We start from the raw sequence: 16,090 nt of genomic DNA on the forward strand, positions 1-16,090 counted from the left end.
GACCAAAATCCATCACACTTTTACCGTATAATATGTGCCTAATTAAGCCTAATTTATATTTTTTGGGGGGTAGTTTTTTGTTCCTGCGTAAGCCACTCGTGGGAGCACAATGTTAGCAACAAGATTGACTTGATATATTTGGAATTTTTGAATGCAACACAAGACTGATCTTAGTTTTTTTTTTCCCTACCTTATTACTTTTTTTCTTGACTTTTTCTTTTATTTGTTATTTCCCATTTTTTGTTTTTCTGAGGTTTTTACTTTACGGAAACAATCGCGGCAGCATTGACGTAGTCACGCACGTAAATTAGGTCATGTAGCTTCGTAGTCTAACTGCAGGCGATAATGAAAATAAACCACGCTTGTTTCTTCACATTTTAATGTTTTAGTGATCATAACTACTCCATTGTGAATTACTGATTAATATAAACCTGGATGTGATGTATGTGACAACTCAACAATAAGAGGACACTAATTGGAGAACAGCATTCACAAACAAGCTGAGTAATGAAGTAACACACCAAGTAGGAACAACAGTAAAGTAACAAAATTGTATTGAGTATTTCACAGTCCCGAGAAAAGAAATTGCGTTCCAGTTTGTAATGCTTTAGTCCTAACAAGAGGTAAGTTTGGGCCTAAAAAGCTGACGCAACCTGGCCCGCGGGTATAAAAGCCCGAACTAGCCCGAGGCCGTCTGATTTACTTGATTGAGGGACCCAACCCGTAGTAAACCCGAATTCCTACTTCGGAAAATAGGTGGTTAGGTGATTTTGTCCGTCTCTGAAAACAACCACCACCAAACCCGGACTTCCCCGCTGCCCGCCTGCCTTCTGTGTCCGACTGCGACGCCGAATACGGAGGGCAACAATCGGTCGGCGAAGTACAGGCATCGAGCAGCCTGCCTGCTGCCTGAATCTTCCTCCAAGAAAAAGAAACGTACTATACATGACGAGTGAATGATTAAAAAAAAATTAAAATTTTGCGAGAGAGAAACCCGGCACAGCCCTACTTAATTTAAATTTTATGCCCAAACCCTGCCCGAAATTCGGGCTTGGTTCGGGCCGGGGCCCAAGATCTTACCTCTAGTCCCAACAATGCTGAAAAGCTGCTTTTGATTTTCAAGAGGTGTCGGCAAGACTGCGGGGTCTGCTGCACTCGAGTACTATCAGCAGAATTCCTCCAAGAGCTTGCCACCAGGCAGTTGATAAGCCAGCAGCATGTGTAGAAAAGGTCAATACACACGTGGGCAACACTTAAAAGTGCAGTGTCGGCATGCAGAACGATTTCACTCATTTATAACATGTGAAATTTCAAGTCTGGGGAGTGGCCAAGTTTTGGGCTGTTTTGTACTTAACCCATGATAAAGTTAAACATACGCAGATTGTATGTTTAACATGCCTGATGGAAGGATATACACCAAAAGCACTGATGCGGAACCTTTGCGAGTAGTTTGAACTATTTGATGTCTGGGTCTCCGGTCCGCGATGTACTCCTCCACAGTAGCTTCTGCCTTCGGAGGCCGGTCATTGGCCCTCCCTTCTGTTTGGCCTCAAATCTCTTGTCACCTCTGCTTCCTGACTCCCCCTCACACAAACAACTGCTACTGCTTTTTGTTTCTCCTCCCACCATTTATCGTTCACGTCAACCATGGTTAGTCACAATCAACAAAAAAGGCCAGGAGACGTGGTGTGTATTGTGTCTGTGAGATGGGTTGTTGTCCAGTAAGCTTATGTTCAATGTCCAGGTGCAGGAAGGTCACATCTCGGTGATTCAGGCAAAAAACAATAACATGAAAACATTTTTTTTTTAATTCCCTGAAAAGACCTTTCTATAGCCTTCATGGACTGCGCTCCTTCATCTAGAACTGCCAGGGTGCTCCTCAGACTGTCCAAGCACTTAGTGAGGTCATCGTACAGGAAAACCCCCTCTATGGACATCTTTTTCATTTATTTTTTTTTTCCATTTTGTTGCAAGCAATGCCCGTCTTGATTTTAGTGGACTGATGACTTGAAGCTCAGTTTGACCGTTATTTCTGTTGTAAATAATATTTTCAAAGCAAGGTGCGAGTTGATGAACTGGGACAGCATCCCCACATTTCATTGACCAGATAAATGAAATACATTTCCTTGTACTAATACATATTATATATTTTACAGTCCCCTGTTTAGGTTGCGTGTAGTATATGGTTACCAACATAACAACAAAATATCGTAGTTAAGCTTGTCATTTCTGTGTATTACATTTCTGGAGAGAGTGGACTCTCCCATTGTGAAGACTAGAGTTGGACCTCTTTTGCATACTCTTACTTTTGGATTTGTTCAACGTTTTAGCCATTGTTAGTATTTTCCGTTCCTCTACTGTCTGAAGGAAATATCAATTTTGAAATTCAAAGAGGCTGATTTGACATCCGAAATATTACCACGTGCTATTTACTTGTTTTGACGATGCATTAATGTAGAATGTACCCTGATAAAAAAGTACCAATTAGGCCCTCTTTAACTGCTTGCAGATCTATTTCTATTTGCTTTCTCGTCTCTTTTTAGCATGCTGTTTTTGCAAGTTACTCGGCTTCAATTACAGTCAGCTGACAGATGTTATTTTTTTGGTATATTTGAGAGCGTGTGGTCGTTGAATGGTGCCACTAGGGCGAAAATGTGAGTGTTTACTTTTATTTAGAGATCTGGATTTTTGTGTACCTGGCAACAAACCCCCAGGAGTGAATCATTGTCACAAAATAACATTAGAAAGGGCATCCCCATTGCTACAATGGTAAGAAATCATCATTTAAAAGCAACAGTTCATTTTAAAATAGCTAACAAACACATAATTGATGTTCTTTAAATCATGTCTATAAATCTTGCAAGAATCAAATCATCATTACTCAAATGTGTCAGACACAACAATGATGTAAAAATAGTTTTAATAATTTTTATGTACAAAATATACAATGGGGTCAGAAAAATGTTTGGACTCAAAGACCCATGACAGCAAAACATGTTATTTTCTAATGAGAGCCACATGCTGAATTTTAAGACAAGATTTAACAAAACCACCAAACTTGCTCTACAGACAAAAGCTAAATCTTCAACACATTTTATTTCATTGTGTAACTTTTAATGATTTCATCAAATCTATGAAATAAAATTAATGCGAGAGTCTGTGTCCCATAACAAATATACCACTTAAAATTTGTCTCTCTCCCACAGTGACTTGAGGCTCATTTTGACCATTATTTCTGTCGTAAATAATATTGTTAAAGCAAGGTGCGAGCAGTTTCTTTGTAAAAATATTACAAAATACTGCAAATGAGAAAAATAAGTATTTGTATTTAATGAGTGTGTTATGTGTGCAGATATTTGCCCACACCTACTGCTCGCCCAAATTAAATTGGTCTGGGAGCCTGGTTGGCGTTTTTATGCGTTCAGTTTGTTCTGTGGGTTTTCATCATTAAGTGTCGTATCAGTGAACATAGATTGTTGAACGAGATTCCATATAAAGGATTCGTAAGATGTACAGCCAAAATGGGGTCAGTTTGTATAAAACTGAGTGTAAATGGAAGTTGAAACTTTGCTCTACAGATTTTGGACTAAAACAATGACTGTGTAACTTTGGCTTTGCATACATTAAGATTGGAACGTGACAGAGAAAATGACCAAGGCTATTTATGTATCTCTCATGAGAAAAACCATATGTGGCCCATATGCCATGCGTTCCCAAGCTTTGAGAAAAATAGAATTAGATTGACACTCATATTTTGACTGAACAACAAGGTAGGTCTGGATGATGTTCCTCATTTTAACTCTTCTTGCCGACCGCAGTCTCAGTGACAGCCGCACTCTTGGACGATCATGTCCTGGTGATGTCGCAAAGTCAGGTCGTCGTTCTCGTAGTACAACATAGAGAGTGGGCCGAGGCGCGTCGGGACACAGGACGGGCAACTCACCATCTCCGGGTGCTGGTACTTCAAAAGGCTCTGTAAAGACAAAAAAACAAGAGTCAGCCACTTTCCTGGCAATGATCTTGATGAAAGTCGAAGATTTTCTTACTTGCATGTACGCGTGATTGGTCGGCTTGAAGGACTCGTCCAGTGGGATAGGACATTCGCCCTCACAACGATACGCATTGAAGCGTTTGGGGTGAACGATCCACTCATCCCAGCCGATGTGTTCAAAGTCCACCCACATGTCCACTCTGCGACAAAGTGGTCGTGGGTGGGCGTCCGGCGCCACACTGGGCTCCGGCCAGAGGCTTACTGAACCTGCGGCTCTCACTCTCTCCTTCCTGTTCCTTTTGCCGCGCCTACTTTTGCGTTCACTATGTCCATGCTCCATCATGACGTACTTTGAGTTTTCCACGGTGTGCATGAGGCTGTAGGCCGAAGGACCCTCCTCAGGGGGGGCATGTTTCAAAAACAGAACCAGCATGGCCCGAGCAGAGCTCGAACGACTTTGCTTCCTCGGATTCTTGATGAGGAATGGCGTCCCTCCAAAATCCCCAGAACCGCTTCCGAGGTCAGCATCTGGTTCTGCCGAGGCCTCCCAACCTGACTGTCCGTCACCTTGGTAGAGCCAGAACCTCAAAAGTGCGCTAACGTTCAGAACCTTCCACAAAGAATTGCCTGCGGCCACGTTGACACTACCCAAGAAGAGCCGCTCGTCCCGGCAAAACGGGCCCTCCTCGGCATCGCAGCTTCGGGAGTGGTATAGATCCACAACAGTCTGCTTGTGAGCCGATCGGCCTGGCAGCCGGATGCGTAGCTCGGCTAAGTGGACTCTTTCACTGGTGGGAACGGACGACATGTCTAAAGTTACTGTCCATCTGTTCCCCACTGGATAGCAACCTGTGGGGGGACAAGAAATGATAAATGAGAATTTCTCTTTTGCAAAAATATGTAAACTATTACATCATTTTGTTCATCTTTGACTATTTATCATCACTAAAAACTGCAGTGGTATGGTCACGTCACAAGATCACCAGGACTGGCCAAGATTAATCTCCAGGGTATAGTCCAAGGGGGAAAGAGGCGAGGAAGACCCCCCAAAAAACTATGCCAAAACCCAAAAGCAGGCAAGGAACAGTCATCAGTGGAGAAACCTGACCAGAGTTGCATCCTCAGAGGTGCATTGTGGGGTTACAAGGTTAATAACTCTTTTCTTTTCATCTTTGTTAATGATGTACACTTTGCAAAAAACTAAAAAAAGGGACGATAATCATTTCTACAAGTAATGCTTTTTGTTCCAATTCTAGAGATACTTGTGCCAAGTTTCAATATTTTGTTTATCATGCAACTTAAAAAGATAAGAAATAAAAGTCACAATTAATATTTACGGTTGACAGAACGTTCTTCAACCTAACAAAGACATAAATCTACACAGAAAATTTCAACGTTAGCTTAGCGTTAGCTTAGTGATAGCCTTGCATCATTGCATTAAGTAAGTAAACGTAGAAAACTATTACATACTACTAAAAAATAACTAAAGTGATGCATCAGATAATGTTGCTATAGCATGAGTTATGAGCTTGAAATACAAGTAGAAATAAATTTAGCGTAAACTTTAATTTAATGGGGGCAAAAAAAAAAGGTTAGAATATGCTTAGATTTTCGAATTATTTGTACTATTTTGTGGTTTGTTTTCAAATTAAATATAACTTTAGAAAATGGCTAAGTGATTTTGAAAAAAATCGGAAAATGACCCCCAAAAAAAATACATGTGGATGTTTCCTAAACCATTGAATAGCAAGTTTCCCTTGAAGTGTGCTAAATTAACCTATGTATTGGTATGTACCCCCCCTTTTATGGCCAGATTTAAACGCTTTGTTAGGACTTTCAAAGCGAATTTTTCAATTTCTCTAGTTCCATAAAAGAAGTCCAATTTGTAGCCCTGCAGTTTGAGGTCAGCAAGTGCTACCCATACAAAAAGAACCAGAAAATTGATCAATCCTAAGCCAAATATTAAACCAGCAGGGCGTAAAAAAATGAAAGTTTCTGTGCCCCGTTTCTTTACTATTTGCTGCCGTCTCTGTTTGGTCTATATTGTATCAAATTCTCTTTATATTTTTCTTACTGACAACACTCAATGACAAGAAAGGACAGTCAATTGTTCTGAAGTTTTACTTATGTGTGAACTAAGGCGTGTCAGCAGCATTTTTAAGCAATTGTTTACTTTGTCTTCATTTAATGCATGGTCTATCAAGTCAGACTGCCGTGAAACATGGCAACGGTTTTAAGCATTCTAAATATCTTCATCCTGAATGCAAGCACTGTTCAGATCTTGAGAAAGCAACATTAAAATTGAAGTATTTTCAAACATGTCTAGCATCCGTACGAACCCTGTATATAGGAAAGCCAAAGTGCATACAAGAATCCTATTTCAACCTTCATTCGGTGATCATGAAAATGCTGAAGCGACTGCCCAGGGCTTGATGACAGGAAAAAGCAGATCTTTGGACAAATGTCAAAGCGCAGAGGTGGGAGGCTAAACAGGACAGCACAGGATGTGTATTCACGCCCCCGCGCAAGGCCGTCTGAGTGCTAACACGTGCACCCTTGCACATAAAACCAACCAAGCCTTTCAAGTGGAATAAGCATTTTGACACTTGCCTGGCTGTAAAGAACGGACGACAAAATGAGAGATAAAGCAGTTGGTGTTTTGCTGAAGAAACAAGAAGTTAAGAGAAAACTCACCGTTTGCCAGGACACTGACAATCAAGTCTGACTCTCGGGCCGGACGACCATTGGAGGCATCGACCATCTCTGTAGACGAAACGCCGGCTACTGCGAAGGAGTGGTACAGCTGCATCATGTAAGAGGGTAACTTGCTATGAGGGTGCGAAGAACTGTCACCGCCCGGCCGACCCGGGTAAAAGTCGGGCCCTCGCGTGGACAAGACCAGGCCGAAAGAGCAGAAAAGGAGCACATAGCAAGCCATCAAAAATGGAAACAAGACCGAAAACCACAGAGGAAAGTCTATTTCCTTCTTCTCTTCAGCTAGTCTCAGGTCCAAGTGAGGTGCGGACGGAGGAGCAGACGGACTCCTTTATAGCAGACAGCTGCCCTATCATGACCCCTGACCAGTCCAGGAATCCCAATAGGCCCTCTGATCACCAGAGCGCATCACACACCGCCATGAACTGATTAGCAACAGCAAAAAAAAACTATATAGCCAAGGTCATTGTCCTGTAACAGTTCTCAGCTTTTTTATTCACACAAAGGCCTTCATTCTCTGGATGAGCTGGAAATGGTCAACAATTAAAACATATATTGCCGGACGGACATTAACGCCTCACTACAAGTGAGAAAAGACCACCAAAGTGAAAAAGAGAAAGCTTTATTAGAGCACAAACATCTATGCAATGTAACAAATGTATTAAAAACACAGGCGTCAAAATTCAACCAAACAGTAAAAGTATGAGTGCCAAAACATGCATTTACATAATCACACATTTTTCGCACCAGTTTCTGTTTATAATGAAGCAAAGATAAATTAAGATTTTCATGTAACAAAGTTGGGTGACCAAACACGTCAAGCTGCGAATAAAAAGCTATTTTTCCCTGGAAGGGTTGCACAGCAACTCACCCCTTCTTGTGCTGTGGGCTTAATAATAATAATAATAATAATGTTTGTGTCAGGTTGGGAAGAGCGAAGGGAAATGAATGTCAATAGATCCGATAGATTTTACCCCAAAGGCGCGTGTACAGTGTTTAAGTAAGCAGTGTTGTAACAGAATACAATGTTTCAGTAAAAGCAGTAAGATTTTAGGGAGGACCAAAAAACTGACAGAAACATTTTAAGTGAAGAACCTTACCACAAAAACAGGAGTTTACAATACATAAATAAAATCTAAATGAAGACAAACAAGAACATATCAATGGTTAAAGGCTATCCTCTTATAATGGTTTACCTCAAATTCTAGATTACATCATCAAGAAATGTGTCACGGAATTTAAAAGAGCAATGGGCCATTACAAATGCAAAACATCATACTTTGTTGTTAACAAAAACATGTGGGAAGTTGTCACGCAAAGACATTTTTTGGAGACAGCGAACAAGTCTTCGATCTTTTCACTAAAGGATGTCGAGCCTCGATTGTCTGATGTGTTTGTAACAGTGACATGTTTAATTGAAATGCTGAAGACCACACCCTCGTTTAAGTAACATTTGATGACACATCTAATGCTAACATTGTTTTATTTATATTTAATTTCGTGACTTCATTTTGCAACAATTTCTAATTTTATATTTGATACTTTTTATGTTTTATTTACGCGTAAGGGTTTTGGTCCTCCATTTTCTTCGAGGTATGCAGTTCAAGAATGTATTTTAGCTTATTTGCGCCATTTAACCATGGTCTATTCTCGGAATTGTGTCATGCGTGATGATGACACCCATCAAAGAGCAGCGAGGAAATCCTTTGCCTGAAAAAGGAAAAGAAATATAGAAAAATAACACAGTTGGAAATATACAGTGGTAGCTCTTTATACGAGCAGCTCTACACACGAAAATTTGATCAACAAGGTTTTTTTAGAGAAAAATTCAGAGAAAATGCTGTTCATGAGCACTAGAGACCCCTCAATGCTCATGATCGCTCTCCACCATCAGCTCGGTTTAGTTTCCCTGGGCACCTCCCGCCTTTAGGTACAAGATTTTGCGTGCTTGGTTATACCTGCTGTATTCCGCAACAAGTTTGTTTCGATCGCATCTCGATCACAACATTTTATAGTATCTCCATTTTGTCACCTTATCCATGAGTCCTTGAACAGGAAACAGTAAGGTGTCAAAGAAAAAAAAGACGCAAGAAATAATATAAAAACAAGAGCGTGGTGTTTCTGTGGCGTTCATGGGGTTCAACACGAATCTGATGTGGTGTTGGACAAGATACGGAAAATCCATAGGGTTGAGTTAGATGAGTGGGGACATCAACAAATTTGTTCAGATGCAGCACATTACGGATATTTAAAAAGAGTAAACAAAGACCGTCAGTCATCCCTAAATTTAAAAGAGTACATTTTTCCTCCCTTCCTGATCCTACTATACCAAAACATTGATCAACCAATCCTCCTGTACTGCTCCACAAGTTTTTTTCACTATGCTCCCGGTTACGAACTAGACCAAACTCATAGCACATATAAAGAAGCTGTCAGCTGTCCCCGTCAGCTTAAGATGTGATTTTTACGTTCTGTTGGTATTATACAAATCCATGCAAGGACTTTCCCCCTCATATCTTTTAGATTTAATTTCCCCCTATGTTTCTGCTTGGAGCCTTCGCTCGGAAAATCCTGGTCTTCTAGTGATCCCAAGAGCCAAGAAGAAATCAGCAGGTTCGAGACCATTCTTCATTCAGGCCCCGTTGCTGGTTTCCTCATTTTACTCATGCTGAGGTTTTGAGTTTTTCCTTGCCCTAATGTAGATTTTAGATCAGGGGATGGTGTAATAATAGTCTGTAATATTCTGTGCAGCCCTTTAAGGCTTCTTTTGTTTAAAGGCTACACAAATAAACATGACTGACTAGAAACATGACTAAAATATTCGGCCTACCCACACCTAACCTCTCAGACTTAAACAACAGGTCCATGTTAGCAAACACATTAGTTCAAGATATAAGCGGCCCACTACCCAATACTTAATCCCACTACCGTCAGGGCGCAGATAAAGAACAATACGATGTGGGAGGACCCTGCCTCTGGAAAAGCCTGATCCCTTCTGCCAATACCTTTCTAAATAACAGCTCCCGCTAAACCTTCCAATTAGTTGGCCCTCATTGTCCCACTCTCATGTTAGTTTGTCATTCTGCTGTTTTTTTTATGGGTGTAGGGTAATGCAATATCTGCTGTTTTCCGCCGGTACAATCCGTGGAAGTGAATTTCACTGGAAGGACAAAAAATTACACCTAAATGTAATTTTGAGGAACTGGCAGCAGAGGAATTAAAATAAGTAGTCGATGCAACACACAGAGGTGCTTAAAAAAAACGCAGAGGGGAGGAATAACCAGAGAAGCAGTTTCTACATTATGAAGGGGAGACGGGGATAAATCTCCTTAAATATGTTTTTTTTTCTCCTCAAAAGCCCTGTTGAAAGCGATAGCCTTGGGAGTCAAGTGAAAAGGGCAAAATAAAGTGAATGAAAACTGAAAGAGTCAAAAAAAGTAAGAAATGTGCTGTAATTTCTTTTGAGTGTTCGCAATTATTTAAAACTACACTAACTTTAGGGGAGTTTGGGGACCGGCCAATTTATTTTGAATCATTCTATATCGGGAAAATTTGCTCATTACACTAGCAATTCAAGCTACGGGCATGATGCTGGAACATATTAAGCTCGTGTGTAGGGGTACCACTGTATCGGCAAATCCAAGGTGAATGTTTGCAGAGCAACCAACATTACCTTCGTGATGAAGTTCTCCTGCGCTGTTGGGTCACACTGAAACTCGACACTGGCATCCAACACCAGCACAGGTATCTTTTTCAACCACTCAAAATGCACCCTGAAGGGATAAAATAATACAGAGATCGTTATAAATTAATTGTGGTCGCCCCCAAAAATAACACTACAGACACTATTAACAACGTTGATGAGACTCACGGCGTTGTTTTCGCAACCAGCCACCTCTCATGCTGCTCGTGTAATTTATGGAGATAATCTATCTGCACTGTTTTCTCCTCGGTCCTCCCTCGCCGGTGCAGGCGCTCCATACATTTCTGACCAAGATACGATAGTCAAGATTCCACCACTGCCAAAAGTGCAAAAGGGACACATTTAATTATAGGGGCTTATACAGACCTCAGGAGGAGCTTTGAGATAGATTATTCCTTCTAGCGCCACCTTGTGTCCAAACTGCTCAACAAGCAGCGAATGCCAATCTTGGTATACTGCCCACTCAGTCGGGTTGATGCAACCCAGCTCAAACATGTTGAGTGCAAAAATATATCTGTGATGGGGGTATTGGGGGGGGGAGTGTCACAGAATGAGCAAAATTAGGTTGTTTTTTTTTCTCAGAAGTTGTATAAATAGTCTAAAAGTCAAATAACACCTTAGCTATCTTTGACTCCGACAGGCAGTTTGTTTACATCAATGACTTGTGGTGAGGTGCGTGTCGGGTTAGGCACAGTCAGATTTAAAAACCAGGGTTTGTACACCTTTTTCAGAGCGAAATTTAAGCACTTTTTAAAGACATTCAAGACCTATTTTCCAATGTCTCCATTACCATTAAAAAAAGTAATCCAGTGTGAGTCCTGTATTTTGCAGAACCCCAAATATATCTGCAATTTAACAAATGCAATTTTAAATCTTGAGTGTGCATTTATCAACGTATATGATATTTAGAGCTTGAGTAAATCCCGAATCTATTTGTAGATCTGAATGTGTGTATATATTTTTGAGACAATAAAATACTGGTTTCCAAGAAAAGTTCAGAGAAAAAAAAGCTTTTTGTGAAAGGATACATTTCCAGCAGAACTTTAACTTACTGGTAGGTGCTTTTTTTCATTTGTGATACCTTCAATATCTAAACAGTACTTTCAATAAACACATGGGCACCCTGCTTGCAAAATAACATTTAGTTGCAAGAACACTAAACTTATGTATAAACAGGGTTGGGTAGGGTTACTTTAACTGGATTACTTTCAATTACTTTTGGATTACCCCAATACCAAATATGCTAATAAACGACAAAAGAAACTAAATATGAATAAAATTACTAATTTTGTGCAGGCTTGGGGAGTAACAGAATACATGGAACAGCAAAAATGATGTTGGCAAGCTGTTTGGATTTATTTTCATTTTGTTTCTGTCGCATTTTATGTTAGTTTTGCCGGAGATCAAAGAGATCAAAGCCAGGAGAGAAAGCTTACCACGTGTTGTGAGTCATAATTTTATTCATATTTAGTTTCTTTTGTCTTTTCCTAGCATATTTGGTACTGGAGTAATCCAAAAGTACCGTATTTTCCGCACTATAAGGCGCACCGGGTTATAGGGCGCACCCCGAAAAAATAGTTTTTGGTCCTATTTTTGACATACATAAGGCGCACCGGATTATAAGGTGCTACAATGGGAACGTCGACAAAACAGTCAGATAGTTCAGTCAAACGTATTACCCCCTTAACATTCCCAAAGCTTGCAAAGACGTGTCGAGAACACGTGAGGATGCGGTGTCCGTACGATGTCACTCAAATGCATCGTTCCATCATTCGGAAGGTTGAAGTCTTGGGATTCAAGAAATGACAACCATTCCTTAGTTTCTATTTTCTTTTTCGCTCGCAACTTTACCGTGCATATGACAATGAACACTTGGAATTGAGTTTAATTTAAAAATAGACACTCCATTCCATCCATTATCTGCACCGCTTATCACAGAAACATTGAGTTCAGTCTGAAACAAGATACAGGGATAATATATAGCCGGAGTAGCTCACCGAAGGCGTTGTGTTCATAATAATGTGCAGCCAATCTCCTCTTATATCCGTGAGTGTAGTAAATCCAGGAGAATAAAATATTTACAAATGCAGTCTAGTAAAAAATGCTTTCTGTATGCCGTCAACCACGTGCTATACACATTCATCTTTTTCGGCCAATTGCAGGCTTTGTTTTGCCGTTCAAGCCAATGCCAGCCTGTAAATGATAAAAATGATCTGCCCCTTGACCTCCGAATAACTTTAGCCAATAGTGATCGATTCAAATGATGATTGACACATTGGTTAGCCAATGAAACGCCGGTATATAAATCCCAGCATACACCGCGGACTACTTGGCGTTCGGGGGAAAATCTAGTCGGCGGCTGCAAGTTAGTTCGAAGACTTTGCGACTTAATGTTGATCCATAAATAAGGCGCACTGTATTATAAGGCGCATGGTCAGCTTTTGAAAAAAATAAAGGCTTTTAGGTGCGCCTTATAGTGTGGAAAATACGGTAATTGAAAGTAATCCAGTTAAAGTAACCCTACCCAACCCTGTGTATAAACGATACATGAACTTTGCAAGACCTTTACAGAACCCGATAACGTCAGTGACGTGATCACACGATTACGGTCACCAAGGCGGTGCACTATACGTCATCCCTCGCTGCCCTGTGATGGCGCAGGGATTTTGTCATCTTATTAGAAAGATAAAGGCTCAAAGTGTTAAAAATCTGTACTTATCCATACATTTGCTACTCTGACCACACTGCCTCACTAGGCCATACATGGCCGCCTACACACTCATCCTTGATACAGAAGGCAAGACTAGCAAGTGGGGTGGGAGGTCTTCGATGTGTGGACAAAGATCCGATCAAAGCCTCTCCTGCAATCTGACGGTGATTTATCAGACTGAAATAATTCACCAGAGGTTTGATACTTATGGGTAAGATGCGGCAAACACCTTATCATAGTTTACAAAAGAACCCCACATATTTTTACTCAGGCACAATGTTTCTAAAAACAGATTGACACATTATGGCACTGAATGAGTTAAATCAGAAAAAAAATGGAAGTAAATATTACCACTTAATGTAATTTTAATCTTATATCAGCCTCACCTGCCTCCCCTGACTGCACTTCACACTTATTTGACTTGGTGGACAGTGCTCACAAAGTGAGTGTTCTGGTCCAAACCAAAACTTTTCTGGCGCCATGAACTGACCTGTCGCTGTAGATAGAACGCTCGTACACCCGCACGCCCGGACCCTGCATGGGTTGAGGCTGATCGGGCATGGGCTGAAGTTGTGTTTTGAATCGGCTCATGCAAGAGTATGTCTGGAAAGTGTAGGACCAGCGCTCTGGATCTCTGTACATCATCTCCAGCAAGTTGCTGACCATCTTCTCCTGCGGAGAAGAAGCAGCAAAAAGCATATAGATTTACACATTACATCTCGTACTTGGATATACTCCATAAATTGATGCGTCATTCTCAAAATTTTACCAATTAATTTCAAACTGAACTTCTTCTAAAGGATTCAAATTATGACACCAAGACATTTTCACATCGTCAGTTGCAAATCATTTGTGCACAAATCACTCATTTAAGATTTTTATTGAGATAAAGAAGTATCCACGCACCTGTGAGCTCCCGCTGTCGATACTCTGCCATTTGCTGACAGGTTCTGATACCACGTCCCAGTCTGGGCAAGCTGCTCTCAAGAGTCTTGTTAAGGTAGACTTACCAACAGCTACAAATTGAAAGACACAATTGTTGCAACTCAAACAAACAAAAACAAATCTTGAAGATGGGTTTTATCAGTGACATGCAGTCAGTGTTGGCAGGTGGGCATTTTCCTCATTTGTCATCATGGAAATACACAATTACAAGTATATGAAATGGAGATGTTCAGTGTTAGTTATTTTTCATTTAACTTCACAATTATTTGGTTCCTTTTTTTTTCAAAACGCTGAATTTTTAGATTGTATTATTAATATGTCTATCTGACATGTTACTGTGCTGAGGGTCTGCAGATGCAAAGTTAGGCATGCAATTGTCCTGCCTCATGGCGATCGTTAGATCAAGGATTCTGATTTGGCGCACACATAAGCCATTAGCAATAAAATTATTGATAGCATAAGCAAGCTAAAGGTCAAGCCATCTAGTACTTTTTCTTTCTCAATGCAGACTTTTTTTTCCTCATGAAGGATTACTGATCTACTGCTTTTTGTCAAAAGGACCAGTGCATCCATTTCATTTACTAGACGTCTTTTATTTTTTATCACATTACATATTGATTTTGTTTGCTTTACCAATCAAATGACTGAGATGTAGGTTCATTACAAACAAGTCTGACTGTGCCTCACTAGATAAGAACCCTCACTGCAAGTGACTGGGTTTAATGGGTTTCTAGTAGTGCCAAAATTCTCCCAACGTGTAGTTTGACAAAGCCAATGCAATCCATTTCGTGTTTTAAGTGTAAAAATGTCACATCACACACTGCTGCCCAACAAAAGCAAGTCCTGAAACATCTCTCAAGAGCAAGATGACGCTTTACATCGATAAACAACAGCGACCCGATGATGAAGGTGCTGTACCTGAGTCAGATCAGGAGGCTTGTCCTACTACTGGTAACCATGGAAACCAGTACTATCGGTTTTATGTGGGAGAGCAAACCCATACATTTAAAAAAAAACCAGCCTGGAAAGAGATGAGCGCCACCAGGTGTACTTGTCAAAGAACAGCGATGGTAGTGGTTCCCCGACGACCCTAGCGGTTAAGGAATCCGTGAAAAGTGTACTTGGGCACACTAAAACAAAAGTTAAGATCGACACTACACTAACACGCGTCGCATTGTCAAACCACACGTCGGGAGAATGTTGTCTAATGCAACGCTTTACGGTCTTACCTATATTTCCCTCAATAGAAACTCGTTTTGATCCATCTTGAGTAGAAGCAGACACACGGGATGATTTTCTTTTAGACATGGTGTTTAAGTTACGTTTTGGAAACGTAAATCCGCGCAGCAAGTGATCACATGTGTTAAACCGATTTAATAATAAGCACATGCGCGGGACAGCCATCGTGTTAGGTAACCATGAGACTTCTCATGTCAAATATCGCCGTGTTGTTATAGAGGGCTTAGGGGTTTGAAAAAAAACATAGCTTCCAAACTGTTCCCCTCAATCGACCTGAAATTAAACTATTTCAAGGTCAAACGTGGATTTTTGTGTCGCATCGGGAGCACCCTTCGGTATCAGGCAGGTAATATTGTTTGGCCAGCTAGCGCGGCTGGAAGTGTTACGTGTACTTCCGCAATGTAGTGTCGTAAAACAAAAACTTTGTCGCAAAACACGATACTATATCATAAATTTATTTTACTTGTGTATTTCCTAATTATTTTACTTACATTTTCTTCAACTGTAATCATATAAAACCGTCTGGACAAATATTACACAACTCCTTTTTTGTATTAAAAAATAAATCTCAAAGTGCATAACAAATTAAATGTATTAAATATTTTTTTCATTTATATTTTTAATAGGTTGCAAGATATCAAATAACCAAGAAATTGACATTATTGGGCTTACAAAATGTAAATGTTTTTTCTAGATCTGGTCAAATCACAGCTACACTTCAAATATTACAAATTATGGAACAAACAAAAAACTAAACAAAAACATGTTTGCAGCTAAAAGAAAAAAA

At 40.3% G+C, this 16,090-nt stretch overlaps 2 protein-coding genes across 2 annotated transcripts; both read right to left on the reverse strand.

Annotated features, from left to right (window-relative positions):
• Positions 1 to 2,903: 2,903 nt before the first annotated feature.
• Positions 2,904 to 7,177, reverse strand: spaw (southpaw). The gene is made up of 3 exons (XM_088335835.1): positions 6,686 to 7,177; positions 4,047 to 4,840; positions 2,904 to 3,973 (listed from the first exon to the last, which is right to left on the reverse strand). The coding sequence occupies exons 1-3, from the start codon at positions 6,927 to 6,929 to the stop codon at positions 3,821 to 3,823; spliced, it is 1,191 nt and encodes a 396-aa protein (XP_088191961.1). The 5' UTR covers positions 6,930 to 7,177; the 3' UTR covers positions 2,904 to 3,820.
• Positions 7,178 to 7,312: 135 nt separating this feature from the next.
• dguok (deoxyguanosine kinase) lies at positions 7,313 to 15,711 on the reverse strand. The gene is made up of 7 exons (XM_088335836.1): positions 15,294 to 15,711; positions 14,026 to 14,135; positions 13,610 to 13,791; positions 10,776 to 10,923; positions 10,578 to 10,693; positions 10,380 to 10,479; positions 7,313 to 8,416 (listed from the first exon to the last, which is right to left on the reverse strand). Exons 1-7 carry the CDS (start codon positions 15,466 to 15,468, stop codon positions 8,390 to 8,392), a joined length of 858 nt encoding a protein of 285 aa, XP_088191962.1. The 5' UTR covers positions 15,469 to 15,711; the 3' UTR covers positions 7,313 to 8,389.
• Positions 15,712 to 16,090: the final 379 nt, after the last annotated feature.

This window comes from Urocampus carinirostris, chromosome 5, assembly GCF_059441175.1.
Source record: "Urocampus carinirostris isolate Australia breed hairy pipefish chromosome 5, RoL_Ucar_1.0, whole genome shotgun sequence".
Classification (NCBI taxonomy): Eukaryota; Metazoa; Chordata; class Actinopteri; order Syngnathiformes; family Syngnathidae; genus Urocampus; species Urocampus carinirostris.

Coding starts and splice junctions, on each gene's coding strand:
- spaw (XM_088335835.1), bottom strand. CDS start 6,929: ATGGCTTGCTATGTGCTCCTTTTCTGCTCTTTCGGCCTGGTCTTGTCC. Junction 4,841..6,685: donor TGTCAGTGTCCTGGCAAACG/GTGAGTTTTCTC, acceptor GTCCCCCCACAG/GTTGCTATCCAGTGGGGAAC. Junction 3,974..4,046: donor CCAATCACGCGTACATGCAA/GTAAGAAAATCT, acceptor TTGTCTTTACAG/AGCCTTTTGAAGTACCAGCA.
- dguok (XM_088335836.1), bottom strand. CDS start 15,468: ATGGCTGTCCCGCGCATGTGCTTATTATTAAATCGGTTTAACACATGT. Junction 14,136..15,293: donor TTCTATTGAGGGAAATATAG/GTAAGACCGTAA, acceptor TTCAATTTGTAG/CTGTTGGTAAGTCTACCTTA. Junction 10,480..10,577: donor CTGGTTGCGAAAACAACGCC/GTGAGTCTCATC, acceptor TTATCCCTTCAG/GGTGCATTTTGAGTGGTTGA.